The sequence below is a fragment of the Coloeus monedula genome (assembly GCF_965178545.1).
Source record: "Coloeus monedula genome assembly, chromosome: 21".
NCBI classification, from domain to species: domain Eukaryota; kingdom Metazoa; phylum Chordata; class Aves; order Passeriformes; family Corvidae; genus Coloeus; species Coloeus monedula.
In genome coordinates this window covers 2,624,325-2,641,463 of record NC_138801.1, presented here as the reverse complement: position 1 = coordinate 2,641,463, position 17,139 = coordinate 2,624,325, and the positions used below count along the sequence as shown (strand labels likewise).

Here is a 17,139-nt window from a genome sequence, read left to right as displayed (position 1 = left end):
TAGCGAAGCAACAGATTTTAGCATCTTGCTTGCAATCTGATTAAGTTTTGTACAAAAATAAATCTAATTCCAGAGTGCTGGTGATGAGCAATTAAACATTTTCCGAACCAAAAAAGGATCAGATTTACCAGGTGCTCAGTGTAAATGCATACTCACTGCCTTAACGAACCAAATGTGCATTTAAATAATTACTTTCTTCAAGGGCGTGCTGCCAGTCAATCAAGCTGGGAATTATTTCCCTTTAGCAATTTCCTTTCCCAGCCCTGCACGGCTCCTGTACCTGAGGACTCTGAACCTCCAGGTCCAGGTAGCTCCAGACCCTTGGGGATGTGTCCCCTCCCCTGACCAGGACACACTGGAGGAGTTCACATTTTCCCTGTGCTAAAGCCTCAGCAAAGGCTCCGACTGTTTTCCCGTGCTTCCCTAGCTGAGAAAAGCTGTTCCAGATGCTCCTGAGGCACAGCCCGAGTTTATTCACAGTGAATTTATACCCATTTAGCCTCAGGCCAGCCCTGCACTGCTCTTCTCTGCCCGGGGCACTCTCCCAAGGGGTTTTGGGCAGTTTTTCCATGGTTACTCTGTCCCAGGCAGGGTCCAGCACATTCACACCTGCCTCTCTCTTGCTCCCAAATGAGCTCCAATCCTTAAGAAAATCCCATTACTTGCTCCTAAATACACATGGTTTCAACTTCCTACCCTGAAATGGCATCCCCTTGCCACAGCACTGCATCCATCCGTCATTCAGTCCCTCTTATCCATACTGCTCCATATCCACACACCCAGCAGCAACCTGGCAGGAGAATAATGAAAATACTCGATTATCTCACTCCCAAAACCAGTTCAGGTGGAACGTGGCCAGCACAGCCCCTCACTCCCCACCCACAGCATATCCCCAGCCCTAATCCCCTCCTGACAAGCAGTTTTCTGTACCAAACACAGGCTGGCAGGCAGGGTGACAAACAAATCAAGATATACATGGAATTAGCCTGATTCAAAGCACTTCTGGAAGCTTGAAACCAGCACACAGGAGCCGGTTCCCCTAAAGCCAAAGGGCAGAACCCCTGGGCCACCCTGACCTACAGCTCACCTCATTAGTGAGGGGAAGGAAAGAAAACCTTCTGTTGAGTTTGGAGAGGCAAAGGTCGGAGATGAAACCATGAATGCTGCACCCAGTCCTCCCCAGCTTCTGAACTGGTTCCAAGCATCTGGGCCAGATCCCTTCACATCTCTGGGCCTCCAGCACATCTGGAGGGGAGGAGGTTCTCACTCCGCACACTTTTGCTGGTAGGAACATTGCAGTGAGTCCTTTCAATGACCCCTGAGCTGAAAATAATAATGTACACACGCACTTGCTGCTGCTGGGGAAGTGTTTGCTCAAGCTGGAGCTCCAGGGATTACCCAGACGGAGCGATTTTCACCGCAATCGTTTGCTAAGGGCATGAAACACAAAATCCAGAGGGAAAAGCTACAGGGAGTTCTGGAAGATGCTGGGTCTGTGTGCTGGCTCCAGGTTTCCTGTCCCCTCACTGATGCAGCATGAGTGCTCCACAGTAGTCATTTCAGCTAATTGCTATCTACCATTAGCTGCAGAGTACTTACAAGGGATTCAATTCCACTGCATATTTGCTAATAAATCCCAAATGACACTAAGGAAGACAGCTGTATTTAGCTGCCTTTACCCTCTTATTAGCAGTGCTGAATAGGACCCCATTTCAATGCAGAATGGCTCCAACAAGCTGCGTCATTGTCAGAAATCCAAATTCAAACTCCCCACTGCCCGCTGGAAAGCAAAAGTCATCCAGCATTCCCCTGCTTACACAACCTCTGTGGCTTTGATCTGTGGGGATGGGAGAACAGAGGACAGATGGGAGTTATTTGCTGTTTTCAGAGCATTTTGTGAAGCAGTTTGTGATGCTGAGTCGGTAGGTGCAGAAACTTCAACCTAAGGACTCCATAATATTTTGCAGAAGTGCGAGGGCAGCAATTACCCCATTTTTCAAAAAGGCAGCTGAGGCTCTGTGGGCAAATTATGCCTTGCTGTGAGTCAGCTGTAGAGAAGGGAAAGGAACCCAGGAGCCCTGGCTCCCAGAGCCTCTGCCAGGGCTCCCTCACAAGTGCCAAGGGCAGCTGCTCCATCGGGAATGAGGTGCAGCACCTTCCATCCAGGCAGGGATGCTCACACAGCTCGTGCCACCAGCTCAGCACGATGCTAAACAACCACTGAAGATGCCCAAAGAAGTGCCCCCAACTCCAGGAGCTGAAGACATTCTTGACCTCTGGAAACCTGATCCACAGCTGGAAGGTTTGGGCTCTCAGTAAATGACACATTGGCAACAATTATCGTGAATCCATGACCCAAATCCTGCCCACAAATCCAGCTGGACCCACAGAAAGAACAGACAACACAAGGAAATTTTTCTGTGTCAGCTGAGGAGTGAAATTTCTACCAGGCAGAGAGCACAAATTTAAATCATTGTGCTCCAAAATTACTCAAGTATCAAAGGACTACCATGGATGTAATTAACTTGCAGCACTTGAAAATGCTCAGACGAGATTAAGGGGCAAATGTGAATTTCATCTCATCCTGGTTAACAGTTTCACTTGATACCCAGTTTCAAAGCACTTAAATTATAGGATGCAAATACTTTGCAGGGTCTGAGGAAGTGATGATTAAGGAGATATCAATTTGAAAATTAATTCATTAAAACATGTTCTGACTCCCAAAGGAAAAAAATATTATTATGAATCCACCGAGTGTATGAACTGATCAAATTCTCTGAAGGAGAACTGTGCAGGAGAACTCACTTTCAAGAAGAGTGAGAACAAAATGAGCCTGGAACACAATCTCTTTGCACAGCTCATCACCAGGACATAAACCCAACCATCAGCAGCCATCTGAGAAAAAGAGAAATAAATGCAGAGGCCAGGAGCACCAGCTTGCCAAATACAAGTGGAGTCATGATGCTGATGCCTGAGGATGCTCTTTCCTTCCCAGGAACACAAAACCCAGCAGTTTGTCTCTTTCCTGCAGCACCTGACCCCTGAAATGCGCCCTGCAGAGCTCCAGGCAAACCAGCACCTGCAACAGGATGGGGTTTTAGACGTTCCTGTTTTGTCACAGAGGAGACTTGGAATGAACTCAGCACAATGAAGGAAACTTCCTGAGTTTTCCAAGAGCATTTTGCTTTCTTGTACAACACTAGCACCCCTAATGAGGTTAATCCATCACCCTGCCATTAAACAGCACTCTGGGGATGGTTTCAGCAGCAGTGAAGTGCTATTTCCTTCAGTCACTTCCAGAAGCCAGAGAGCAGGAAAGGACATGCAGGCTGAGAGGCTTTTCATTACAAACTTCCTTTGGCAATCGGGTCAACACATCTCTCACTAAAATATACACTGTGATTTAAACAGCCACACTGCAGAATACAGCAGGTTACAATTACCATATGCATTAGAAAAACGAGTAACTGCCTGATCAACAACCACACAATGAAAACAACCCATTTATTTCTTACCCATTTCATTTATGCCATTCAGCTTCTATTACCCACCAGTACAGAGCAGCTCATTCAGGTCAAACTTAATACTGAGAATGGGCAAGTCTTGGTTTGGGGAGCTCTTTCCAAATTCAGAAGAACCACAAATGAGAGAGAGATGTACAGACATCTCTTCTCTAAAGCTGCCCCCCAGACACGCAGTGGGGGGCTCAGCCAGTTCCCATGGGAGCAGCCTGGATGCTGCTGGAATGGGAGAAGGGGCTGCCTGGGCCAGGGATGAGTCGTCATGGACCCCACTGGAGCTCCAACACAGCAGTGCCAGCACAAACCAGACACAGCAAGGGAGCAGCTTGGGACCAGAGCTGAGACAGCTTTGACTGAAAACATCACAGCCTCCCCCAATTCCTGCCCCAGGGTCCTGCCACTCCCAGCTGCTGGCAGGGTCAAGCTCAGCTCCACAAGTGCCACCAGCACAATCGTCCCAGTTGTTCTGGGCAGCTGTACAGGCTGTGTGAGGTTTCCTTTCCTGCACAACCTTCTCAAGTGAAAGCAAGGCTTGTTTTCCCACAGGCCCCAGTCTATTCTCTGTTCAAGCTGCCTCAAACCCCTCCAGCTGCAGCCCCCACTTCTCCTTCCTCTCTCAGCCTGCCAGTTGCTCCCGCCTCGGAGCATGGGCTTGCAGCAGGAAAACAACTGTGTATGGAAAAGGTGCTGCCAAGCCCCAGGAACACCAGGGACTGAGCTATAGCCAAGCCCAGCCAGCCAAAGGCACCACCTCTGCCTGTCCCAGGTTCTTGCCCATGTCCCACCCCACCCCAAACCTCCTGCAGCAGCTGGAGGCTGCACACACACCCCACGTGTTGCCTTTCCTGCCCACAGCCCCCTGCAAACCACAGACCATGCTCAGGGCAGGGCAATGGGATCGTCATCGTGATGCAGCAGAAAAGGAAACCATCACAAAGTTCACACCACAGTTTTTTCCACTGACTCCACAGCAACCTACAGCCAATTTGGTTCTGTTCCCTTCCTGTCTCATCTGCTTCCGTCAGCCCCAGGCCAAGTGCTTCAGTCCAAGGGAGAGAGGCCTTTGGGATCCATCAGAAAACTCACACCCTGATCCTGGGCCACGCAGGCTTTGAGCCAGGGAGGTGCTGAGCAATCCCAGCTCGCCAAGAGAACGCTGAGGATGCTCTGCAGCACCAGCACTTGCACCTGAAAAGGGTTTGGATGGGACCTTAGTGACAGAGCCAGCACGAACCTGGCCCTTGTACTTCCTGCAGAACTCACTGAAGAACAAATAGCAGGAACCAGACAAATCCAATGAATCCTAACAAGCAGCAACTTCTTTTTCAAATGACCATCTGGTAAAGCCTTTGAGGAGGGTGAAATCAAGCCAGAGCACACCACTGAGAGCCTGTGACAGTCCCTCCCTCGGTGATTACAGCCCTGTGTGCCCAAACCAGAGGGATTCACAAAGGTGGCTCTCCCAGGTCACACAGGGCCGTGGGCAGAGCTGTCAGGGCTGAAGCTTTGCCAGCCACCAGGACAGACTGTTGTTGGCAAAGCTGCAGCACAGCAGATTGCACTGATTTCACATTGTTTTTCTGCAGCTGTCTCCTGCTCAGAGGGCTGTTGAAAGCATTGTTGTGCTCTCCCTGAAAATTCCAGGGGTGCCAAAAATCGGGCATCAGCTCAGAGACACTCACTGGTTTATAAGGTTCCCCTGGCCAACAGAGCAAGAGCTCACATACAACACTGCCCTTCTCCCTGGCTTTTACACAGCTGCAGGGCATCCCTCTGGATTTTGTAAAGATCATTCCACATCTGTCTGAAAAACAGGGAAAGAGGCTCCCCAGGAGCTCAAATATCAGCCAGGTGTCCACTGCAACCCTCGCCAGCATCTCTAAACCTGTTCCTGCAGCTCCTATGTGCAAACCCAGATCCAGCAGAGCAGCACCAAAAGTACTTCTGGGTGCTCTGTGGCACTGTGGAAAAATCTATGCATGCCACCAGATTAATCTGCAAGCCCACAGACCCGAGCGTGGCAGGATTCCCAGGAAGCCGCGCGGTTCCGCGCAAGGTGAGAATTCAGCTCGGCTTCGCTGCTCCACAGAGAACAGCCCTGCTGTCTGGCACTGTGCTGGGTGTGTGCTGCCTCTGCAGGGAACCCTCCAGCATCCTGCAAGCTGCTTCCACAGCACTGTGGAACTGAGTCCTCCACCGCATCTCCCCAGATTTTTAGCGCTTCTGTCCCAGTGTGGCTCCATGGAAAACATCCTCCCTGGAAACACTTCGCACGTCTGTGCAAATCAGGCGCAGGGAGGCGAGTCCTGCTCCTCCCCACACACCACATCAGTTTGGCTCTGACACTGTGGCATTAGTGCAGTGTAATCACAGGTGTAAACAGCAGCAAACACACGTTTGATAAGAGTTTGTCATGTAGATCGTGTTCTTTACGTGTGAAGCAGGCTCCGGTCCTGTTCTTGCACGGGAGGAGTTTGCATGAACATCATGTTTCTTGAAAAGTCTTCCCAAATACAGCAAGGATGCTCCTCTCCACAGGCCTATTTTAGGTTTAATTTAGATCCTTCTTGCAACCTCGCAGGTATTGCAGTGAGTTTACAGACCACAGGCTGCTGCTCTGGAGCACTGGGAGAATTCCCTGCTCCCCTCCTGCCTCACACTGGTGAGAGAAGGGAGGATCCAGCTTCAGGCTTACACACACGCCCAAATCCAGGGAGCCCATTTATCCTGACAACTGAATTATGCATGTCTGCAGGAAAAGAAAACCTCTGCTCCTGCACAGAGACATCATCATCATCCAGCAGTGAAACAAACACATGGCACAGCACCAGGCTGCCTGGAAAATGTGCTCCAGGAGCAGGGACAGAGGGGAGGAGGAGACAGGTGACAAGACAGCTCTTACCTTAACCCCTAAGGGTGGTGGGCTGGGGGAGCTGCTGCCATGCAGGAACAGCTCTGTTTCCACACAGATTCCGTGTGCTGGAGGAGCCTGCCTGTTCTAATCCAGGGCATTCCGGAGCGGCTGCATTTGTGCTGCACAAACAGCCTCCACCAACCTTCAGGAGCAGTTACATCCACCAACACACATGGCTTTAATTGGGGATGCTTTTTTTTTACTTCCATCGCAGTCACACGTTCAGAGCTGTTACTTTTCTCTCCTCTGTGTGTATCTGGATGGCTGCCTTCTCACTCCTCTGTCTGAGCCATGCCAGCCTCAGGCAACCAGCTCCGAGAGCGTCAGCCTCGACAAGTGACTCAGTTCTGTCTGGAGCCAGGTCTGCAAAGCATCTCCTGCCTTCCCTTCCCAAGCTGCTGCTCACACAGCTGCCCTGGCCAGGTGAGCTCTGCCCTCAGCACATGGGCTTGGAGCTCCACAAAGCAGAGCTGGAGCTTGACCCTGCTCCAGCAAACCTGAGCTGAATTCCTGAGTCACGCTGGGGACAACCTCACCCAGGGCCCTGCAGAAAGGGATTTCCACCACAGGAGAATCACTTTGCTCAGTGCAGGGAGCACAGCTGTTTTCTCTACTCACTCCTCATCCTTCTGTGACACATCTGCTGCTGGTCCCCTCTGCAAAGTGGTCACTCGCTGGCACAGCTGATGACCACTTTCTGCCAAAACCACTGATGCCAAAGGATGGTTTCATTGGCGAGAACATCTTGCAGAGTGAGTTCTTCTTTCCTTCAGAACAGCAGAGGAAAACGTGGGTATTTTCAGTCATTTCATTATTAACTCCTCAGACACCTGAGCACACTGCGGAAGCTCCCCATGGACCAGGATCTCCTCAGAGCCTGTGGGACCTGCTGGAACACTCCCTGCCTGCCCTCCCAGTGGGGCACACGAAAGGGATGACCACAGAGAAAACAGCAGCTTTCCTTTCTCCCCTGGCTTTACCCAGGAAGGCACCAAACCACAGAATTCCATCAACCAAGCAGTTCGTGCTCGTAGTTTCCTGGATTACTGCCCTGATGGAAGCAATTCATACAAGAGCTGGCCAAGGGCTGTGGCCTTAAAATTCTGGGCACATTGTAGTGAACTCATATGTTTTATTATTTAGACCCATGCAGGAGCTCAGACACTCGGCTGAACTCAGAGGCCAGGAAATGCCTGGAGGTACACGTGGAGTATCACAATTCCAGGACATTCAGCTGCTTTTATGGATACAAGTCCCCACTCACTCGCCATGAGATGTTGGCCCGTGGGCTTCCCAAGCTGGAAATCACAAGGGCTTGCTTGTCAGGAGGGAAAGAGAAACACCCGTGGCTGAGGAAGCCCGATATTTTCATTTGTTAGTCGCTGGTGGTTTGTATTCCTGCCTTCATGCTGCAGAAGGCTTGGCTGATAAACAAGCTGAATCTGATGGCCTCTGTGTTTTGCAGCGAGATCCAATCCCCAGAGCATTTCCTCCATACAAATCTCTGCAGACAGCTGCTAAAAAAAGGGGCTGTTGCTGCTGCAGCACCAGCTGGGATATTGTGAGTGCACAAGGACAGTAAGGACAGGACCCTCCTCAAAGCACTGGCAGCTCCTGCCCATCCCAAATCATTCCTGCCCAACTTTAACAATAGATATGTGCTTTTCTCTCTCCATCTCTCACCATACCCCAAAAGACAACCACCCCCAAGGCAGGGCAGCTCCACTCACTCACACAATTTAACCTGCAGGATTTTCTGACAGGGAACATTGCTCTGTGTCCCTCTCTCCCTGTTTAAATTACCTGCTCTCTTCTCAAAGCCTGCGAGACAGGGAACATGTGGAGTCACAGGTGCCTCAGCACTCAGGGCTGTTCTGCTTTCTTCAAGCCCAGTCCCTGGCACTGGGCTCTTCGCAGGGACCAGACCCCAGGGCCACCCAGGCTGCTCCTTCTCCTGGGGTTTGCAGCATTCCCACCACATCACACCTTGTGAACAGGCAGAGCTTGGTATTTAATCCACCAGCTCGTAACTTCCTCCTCAACAACTTTCTGCTCCCTGTTAGAACAGCAGAGCCACTGTAATTTCGTGTGACACCAGTGCTGCACTGCCCAGCAGGGCTCGGTAAAGGACAAAGCCAAGGTCTCCAATTCACAATTGGCACAATTACCCTCACTCTGACGTGGGTGAGGAAGTGCTGAAGGAAAGGAGTGGGAGTCAGGACATTCAGCTCCCAGTTTTGCCACCTCTATTCTCTTTCACCCTGAAGACTGTACCATTTCCCACCCTTGAAAACAGGAACAATATTTCCCAGAAAGGCTGCAATAAAATACCGGTGTTTACCAACGCACTCTGAAACCCTGGAACGGATGCAACCCTGCCAGGATCCACTCAGCACCATCATACAAACCATGAATAACAGTAATTAACAAACAGCCCCAGAGATTAATATTAATCTGCATTTCCAGCTCTCCTCAGACACGAATGGATATTCCACAGACGGAGTGCACAAAGAGCCGCCTCAACTCTGCAGCGTGGATCACAGGAGAAACTTGTCCCGCAGCTAATTTGGGCTGAAGCTGCTCCAGAGCTCAGGAAAACACAGCAATTCACACCAAAGTGCCCAGGGAGGTACCACCAGGTACAGGTGAACACTCAGTTGGTACCTGCTGTGACACCCACCCCAGAGCAAATACAGCCCAGTGCTCTGCAAAATCACAGGAGTGCCAACAAAGTCCTGGAACCAGAACTGGGAATCCATTTGGTACAGCAAACCCCTCTGTTCTACCTGCAAATACACATTTGTGCAGCTCTGTTAATCAAGGCGCGGAGAAACTCCAGCACCCATGGACCCACTGTCCCAGCAGCAGGGTGGAGCTTCCCCTGGGAAGCTCAGTGCAACTATTAATTATCTCTGTTGCCCTGTGGCAAAGCTGATCTCCTTGTGCTCAGTCTGCTGCACTCCTATAGCAGAAGCCAATCCTCCCAGGCTCAGCAGGGAGAGGCTGCAAATCAAGGAATCTGTCCCAGGTCCCACCGCGGATCAGCAGCTGGAGCTGCATCCACAACACCCAGGAAAGGGCTCCCTTTCTCAGGAGCCATCTCTGCTCCCTGGCAGCCAGAGAATGTGAGGGAACCAGGATCCCCAGGGCAGGAAAGGAGCCCTGTCACACCCCGTGTGCTCAGAGGTGCCTCCAGCAGTCACCCTGCACTGCTCAGAGCCAGCTGCAGACAGAAATGACAGCTCCCAGTCCTACCCATGCATTTTTAAAAGCAGCTTCCAAGAAAAAACACCTGCTCCCAGGTGGAACACGAAATAGCTCTTACACTCAGTTATGTCATTAGTGTTTTCCCCATTTAAATCCCTTTCCTCGATCTTTCTCCTGCGTTAGCCCCAAACTCCCAGGGAAGAGCCCCTCTGGCAGCTCCAGAGGGTGCAAGAGCAAAGGGCAATAGAAAAGCTTGAGGGGAGCCAAGACAATCCAATATTCCTCTTTTTAAAATCCCTCCAGGGGTAGCAGCTGCACAGAGTTACTGATTCACAGCAGAAGGTGAAGCTTCTTTAGACAGATCCTGCCTAATCTCAGAGTCAGAAAGAAAACACCTGTGGTTCCAGCACCTGGCATTCTTGGGCAAAATCCTCTTGCTAAAAGTAAAACGGGAGGAGAAGACTTTTAAGCTGTTTACACCTACTCTGAAAATACTGAACAGACAGCAGCACTGCTTTCCAAGTCATTAATCCAGGGTTTTGTTGCTGCTCCAGGGTCCAGGGCCTTGCAGAAGGTCTTTTTATCCCTTCCACTGAAATAAGGAAGAGCAGGTATAAATGAGTGCTTCAGCAGATGCTTGTCACCCCTTTTTCAGGCTTCAGTGGGGCAGGGATCCATCAGGCACTTGCAGGACCAGGCCATTACACTGGTAATGTAAGGTTCTCAGTCCAGTGCCTCCGATTCAGTTTAAGAAGAGCCTGTCTTTGCCCCTCGCCTGATGGGAACAGAGGTCATGGCTATTGTCCTTAAGCAGCCCTGTTAATTTTATCTCAGGAGAAGTGAGTTAAGGCACTTAAGTACAGGGCTGTGCTGCAAATTGCTCATTTAATATTGCCCTTGAAACTGCACTGTAATGATAATTTTTCACTTCCTTCCCTAAGCAGTTGCATAATATTGCTGGGCATTGTTTAGAGAGCTCCAAAGCAGAGGCAACCGTGTCCCTTTCCCCTTCTCCTCACCAAGCACTGGCAGGGATGCTGACTTTCTGGTTGTGGGGTGTTTTTTTGGCTTTTTTATTTCAGTCTATCAGCTTATTACATTAAACAACAGATGGACATGACTCTGAATGCAAATAGCCTTCCAACAAAATTATTCCTACTTTCTTCAGCTTTCAGTGGAAAAAAAAATAAACCCCATTTATACCAGTTAAATCTAAGCCAATTAGAAAGTCAGATCCGTTGAATAACACTTAATTAAAAGTATCTTTAGGGAGGGAACAGCACAGTCAATGAAAAGCTTTCCCACTGACAATATAAATAGCCCAGGCCCAGAATTCACTTTGTGGTTGGGACACTCAGCCTGTGTGCCCAGATCAGGAGGAATTTGGGTTTCATGGCTTTGGTTGGCAAAGGATTTTATAACTGGGAAGCGGAATTCTTGAAGCTGGGCTGGCTGATCAAAGGGGCACAGAGAGCAGGACTGGGATGGGACACAGCACTGGATACACCTGAGGGCAATTTGGAGATAAAATTGCTCTTAAAGCAGAAGAGCATCCAGAGTTTAGCAAAATCCATCTCTTCACTTTCAGAAAGTTGCTGCTTGTGGCTTCCTGCAGTGTAAGACCTGACAGAGTTCAAACCTGTTCTTCAAGCAATTCTGAATGCAAGTTTGGACATCACCTCGAGAGCAAAAATATGAGACAGCAAGAAATCAACATGCCATAACAAAAATAGAGTTCATGTTCTCCAGTAACAGAAAGATTCCTGATCTGCTGGAGAGGAGGCAAGAGAGAACAAAGAGGAAAGCAGGAATGTGAGAGCTGGGGAGATGAGGCTTGAGATAGAGCAGCATTTGCTCTGTGGAGAGCTCAAAGTAAAGACAGCAGTGCCAAAGTCGTGTCCTGGGCATGTGTTAGAACAGCACAGATGAAGGGAGCCACATCTAGGAAGTCTCTGGCTGTGCAGGTGATCCAGGACACAGACACAGATCCACTCAGGGCAGGATGAGCGGGGCTGGGCAGGTGGCAGCAGGGTGGTCCTGCAGGGCTCCCGTGCCCCACGCCAGCACTGCCACCCCCTGCCCTCGCTCCAGCTCCAAGCACAGAGAACCAGAGGTGGGAATGTCACCCCTCAGGGCACACCTGGAGAGCTCCTGCTTTAATGGGAACACACACACACAGAGTCCACAGGTTTGAATCCAGGCAGGATCTTCCATCCTGATGAGCTTCCTTTAACAAACTAAGCCATTCTATCACTGCCAGTCCATAAAAAATCCCTTCCTATCTGCCTCCCACAGATGCTCCCTCCAAGCCTGAGGCCTGGATCAGTGAGGGGAGAAGCTGATTCCCCAGACTTTTACCAGCACATCCAATTTTAAGCCTTTCTGCTCCTGGCTATGGCTTTGCTCATCCTCAAGGTACCGCCAAGGCAAGGCTTTCCCCGGTGGTTTATGTAATACATCAGGAAAAAATCCAGTGTCTGGGACACTCATCACTGAGCTGGAGGAGGCAAATGCCAACAGAGCTGTGCAGCCTGCTCCTGTCTCCTATCACCACAGTGGTCATGGTCCAGATGCATTTGGCTCAAGAGAGGAAGAGCCAAAAAGTATTTTAAAAATCACTCTTCTATAACAAATCAATTTCTCAGCTTTCATAACACGTTTTCATCCTTTGGTGTAACAGGCACTAACTTTGGAACTAAGGGGCAGCAGAACCCTAATTGGTCACATCCTCCAGGAAAACAGAAATTAATCACACACAAGATTTGCCTCTGGCATAAGCAGCTCATGCTGCAGGTATCAGCCAAAGCTCTGACAGGACCCAGCACCCATGGAGTGAACAAAATTGCTGTACCCAGTCACCATGATCCAAACACAAATCTCCTGCCTACAGGAACTCTTTCCAGTGTCCCTCCCCTCCTGCTGGCTGCGAGCTCTTGGAGACACTTTCCCAGGAGGGAAGCATCCAGTGACCAAAGCAACAGGTAGCAAAAGGCACCTCAGCAGCTGGGCACGGAGCTCTGGGTAGCACAGCTGGCTCCTGCCTCACAGCCAACATTCCAGGTGGGAAGGGTCACAGCTGCTTCCAGACCCAGCTCTGGTGTGATTATTAACTTCATCTGGCAGGGAACTGGCTTTGAGGGGCATCCTCAGGCCACACATGAGTCACAAACTGATTTGACTTCAGTTGACTCAGAAACAAACTCTGAACAACCACAAACACGTGGCCAAGGCACAACGTTCTCTTTCTTGTCTGCTTGGCACAAACACCCCGTACAGGGCACAGGGTTTCAGGAAAAAGCATCCAGAGGGACTGCTCTCACCCCAGGAGAGGCACAACAAGCAGAACTTGAATCAGCGAAGTGCAAGTCAGCACAGGGAGAAGGCAGGGCATCACCTCAGCTCCATTTCCATGTGCACAGGCTCCAGTTAACGCCCTGAGGACAAGAACTGTTTGTATTGCAGCAGCACCTACAGGGCAGAGGCAAAGCAGGATCAGAATGGATGCCCAAAATCCTGCTGCAAAGCACCAAGTGCCAATCCCAGGTCTGCCCACAAGGATCCCTCTCCCTGCTGTGGCAGATACTCAGTGTCCTGCTTGGCTCCACACTGCGATGACCACACGACTCACCAGAGCTGAAAGTACAAGTGAGTTGTTCAAAACGTCCCAAAACAGACATCTACAAAGCCAACCCTGCCTGCTAAGCTATCATATAATTTTTGCTCAGGCCACCTATTATGCAGCACAGCTATTTTAGAAATGTTTGTCCTGTTTTACACATCCTTCTGCCTGGTGGAGACTGAGTGCAGGGGCCTACAGAAGAAAAATCAGAATCTTTCAGAAACCTCTGAACCAGCATTCACAAAGGTAATAATCAAGCAATTTCAAGTTTAATCTACAGAGTAAACAGAGACCAAATGGTCACTCCCAGCTTTCTGGTAGTGCACCTGAGCCCTTTCCCAATCCCACAGAGGAAGCTGATTGCCCTTTTCCAAACCCAGCACTGCTGCTGGTGCTAATTTTCACCTCAGGCAGATACAATTAACCACCACCTCGTGGAAAGAAAATAGCTGCCAGCCTTATACAAAGTCCAGATTTAAAAGTTGTGCAAGTTTACTTTACAAGAACTAGGGAAAATATCAAAGAATTCCACGGTATTGTTACCCCCTGGATACCCACAAAACAAACAGCAATGATTCCAGACACAGGTTCACCCCAGCAGCAGATTTTTCTCCCCAGTTTGCTTTGCAAACATCAGTTTACTCTGCCTCAACCACCACGCTGAGTTGTGCCCTCTCTCGCTGCCTTCCGTGTCAGAAGGCCAGCAATTTTTCCATCCCTATTTTCCCACCAGAACAGGAGGAAGGAGCCTCCTCTCTCAGAGCTCTGTGGTGCTCAGAGCTCTCTCTAATTGCCCGATGCTCATGCAGGTCAGGTCCTCACCGTGGTGACACTAATGAGTGAGATGGGGACTGTTTGTGACACAATCAAGAAAAGTTTGTAAACATCACAAAAGCCAACAGTGCTTTGGAAAACAGAGACTGCAGGAGAACAGAGAGCAAGGGAAGGGAGAGGGGGGAACAAGGTGTGTTTTTATCAGCATTCTCAGGCCAGATTAATGCATTTCTGGGCTGATTGCAGCATTATCTAACGTTCTTTCTGAGATCAATAACATCTCCATGATGTCAGTGCAGTACAGTGATGGTTTCCCCAGGACATGTCCATGTCTCCCTCCCAGACCCAGTCATCTCCAGAGTGGCCTTTTAAAAGCAAGGGCCCAAATCCAGGGGAGCTCTCTGGACGCTGGTGGGTGGACTTGTCCCCAGCACGAGCTTGTCACTCTCCAGAGTCCAGGGGAACCATTTGATGGATTTGATGCTTCCTACACATTCAGGATCAGCCAGCCAGCACAAAAAGGCAAGTTAGAGCACCTGCAGCAGTGGGAAAGAGCAGGACACCTGCTGCCAGCAGGTATTGCACAGCTCCTACAACCCCTATTCTGCAACAAGTCCTCAGAGGTTACACACAGCTGAACTAATGCACTTCAATTAGCACCAGCCCAAAACCTCATGGAAGGTAAAGCAGTAACTCAGGCTCACACAGAACTCAGTCAACTTGAGTTTGAGGAGCACAATCACAGAACTGGACAATTCCAACAAGCCCCCAGCAGTGACCCCATACCCAACACCAGGAGCTGACCCCCACAGACACACCAGCCCTGCAGAGTCCCAGCTTCCAAAGCCCTGGATTTCCACCAAGTTCCCCTGGATACTTGACAGTCCTGTGTAGCAAATGGCATTGGAAAGGTGAGCAGGGGAGATGCACAGAGCTGCCCAGGGACAGAAACACCCCGGTTTTGTGGCATGTGACTGCTGTAGCAAGAGATTTAACTTCAGTCTCTGTAACTAGAGATGTTTGGCCCAGTCAGCACACAGATTATTTGCTGCCAGCACAACAGAGCACGTACCTTTGTTTAGGAGGGGTTGAATTTAGGGAACCACTGAGGGATGTAATAAAATTAATAAACACTTTCATTTTTGGCATGCTTCTCCCCACCCACCCCTGTTTCCTAGAAGGAAAATACCTCCCCCAGCTCCCCAGATAAGGGCTCTGGCACTCCCTGCCTGCACAGGTACCTTCTGCAGGTCTTACACCTCAATTAATGCTCCCAAGCAAAAAAAAAAAACAAACCCCACATATTAAGCTTTTGGTACCAGTTACTACAGCTTTACCACCCAAACAATCACCTGAGGTTCCACCCATCACACAAGAGAGAGGCACTGAATTCACCCTGAAGTTTCTGCACTGCAACACAAGTGAAGCTAAGGAAGAAACTAATTTACCACTTATCTCACAGAGCAGTAGGGACACAGGCTCCACCAGCACCTGCTTTCAAGGCCTGTAAAGCACAGCAGAGACTTTTAAAACCACATGCCCTGCCAGAGCCATCCAGATAAGCCACGGGAGAAATGCCTCCCATTTCTCTTCTGTTCTCTCTTCACCAGCAGCTGGGAGCAGTGTTCATGTGCAGGCACACATTTGTCATAAGCAGCTTCCCATGAAAACTTCCTTTGCAAAAGTGACCAAAATTTCATCCCCAAAAAGTTTCCAAGAAAAACAAGAAGAAAGAAAGAAGAAGCCCAAGTTTGGTTAAAATCCAGCAGGTTTCTCCACAGCTCTAGCTCCCCCAGACTAGGCAGAGCAATGATATTAACTCTGCTTCCTCCTTTTTCCCTGGAGTTGCTCTACAATACAACATAACCGAGAAACACCTGCTGCCCTAATGAACCAACACTCATTAAAGCAGACAACCCACTAGCTGCTGCGCTAATTATTGCAGAGCCTGCAAAGAGAATGATGAAAAGCTACTGTATCCCATACACTTCAAGCATTCTTGGGCTCTTTCAGCCCTCTAGTCCAGCTACTGCACCACCTCCACTTCAGACTGCTAGAGGAGAGATAAAACGCAACGATGGTGAACAGCATGAACAACGCTGTAAGGCCTCAAAGTGACTCATTTAGTCTTCTTTGAGCTTAGTCTTTTCCATTTTTGATCTAAACCAAGAGAATGGGCAAGATACGGCATTGCCATGAACGCCAAACAGCCTAGAGCTATTTTTTTTCTTCCAGCCCTGTGTGAATTTCTGTAGCGCCCAGTTTTAAAGCTGAGACTCGAAGTCTCTGCAGTGCGATTAGGACCCTCCCATGCGATTGCCCAGCGCCGAGCAGCTTTCAGCATCACCCTCCTCAGCAGAGGAGCCGCTCGCTCCCGTGCCAAGCATCCCACCGGGGCACCGCCAGCTCCCACCACCCACGAGCGGGAGCTGCCCCACGGAGGGAGCGCCGCGTCCTTCCCGGCTCCTCTCACTCTACTCCGGCCGGATCCCCACCCGTGCAACAGCTCCTCGCTTCCCAGGGCTGAGCGCTCCCTCCCTCCGCGGCGACCCCGCTGCGCTCCCGGGGCTCGGGCACGGGCGCAGCTGCGGGGCCGGGCTGTCCCCAGGGACCGGGCTGTCCCCGGGGCTCCGCAGGCTCGCTGATGGGCAGAGCTGCGGGGCCGGGCTGTCCCCAGCGACCGGGCTGTCCCCGGCCCCGCTCACCTGGAGTGGAAGCGTCGGGCGGCCGAGCCCGGGCTGTCCCCGCCAGGCGGGCTCGCCATGGGCGCCGGCCCCGCGGCGGGGAGCGGGCAGCGGAGTATGGCAGCGCCGGGAAGTGATGCACCGAGCAAAGAAACTCGCGGGCAGGCCCCTCCTCCGGCTGATGTCACCCGGCCGGCCTCCCTCGCTCCCTCCCGCCCGGCACGGCTCGGCACGGCGGGTCCCGCCGCGGGACGAGGAGCGCGGTCCGGGCACGGCAGCACCGCGGGCGGCACAACCCCCGTGTTCCCGGGAGCGCCTCGGCGCTCACCTGGGAGCGGCCCCAGACACGCAGGGAGGTGCAGGCACCACACCTGAACGGTATCGCCGAGGGAAAGCGGAGCAGCATCGCTGATTTCTGAC

General features: G+C 50.8%; 1 protein-coding gene across 1 annotated transcript in view; it reads right to left on the bottom strand.

Annotated features, from left to right (window-relative positions):
• GPSM1 (G protein signaling modulator 1) overlaps positions 1-16,829 on the bottom strand; it is a 66,555-nt gene extending 49,726 nt beyond the window's left edge. The window contains exon 1 of the mRNA XM_082295370.1: positions 16,741-16,829. Coding sequence (XP_082151496.1) covers positions 16,741-16,799 — 59 coding nt within the window. The 5' untranslated portion in view covers positions 16,800-16,829. The remainder of the gene's footprint in view (positions 1-16,740) is intronic.
• Between the last annotated feature and the right edge of the window lie 310 nt (positions 16,830-17,139).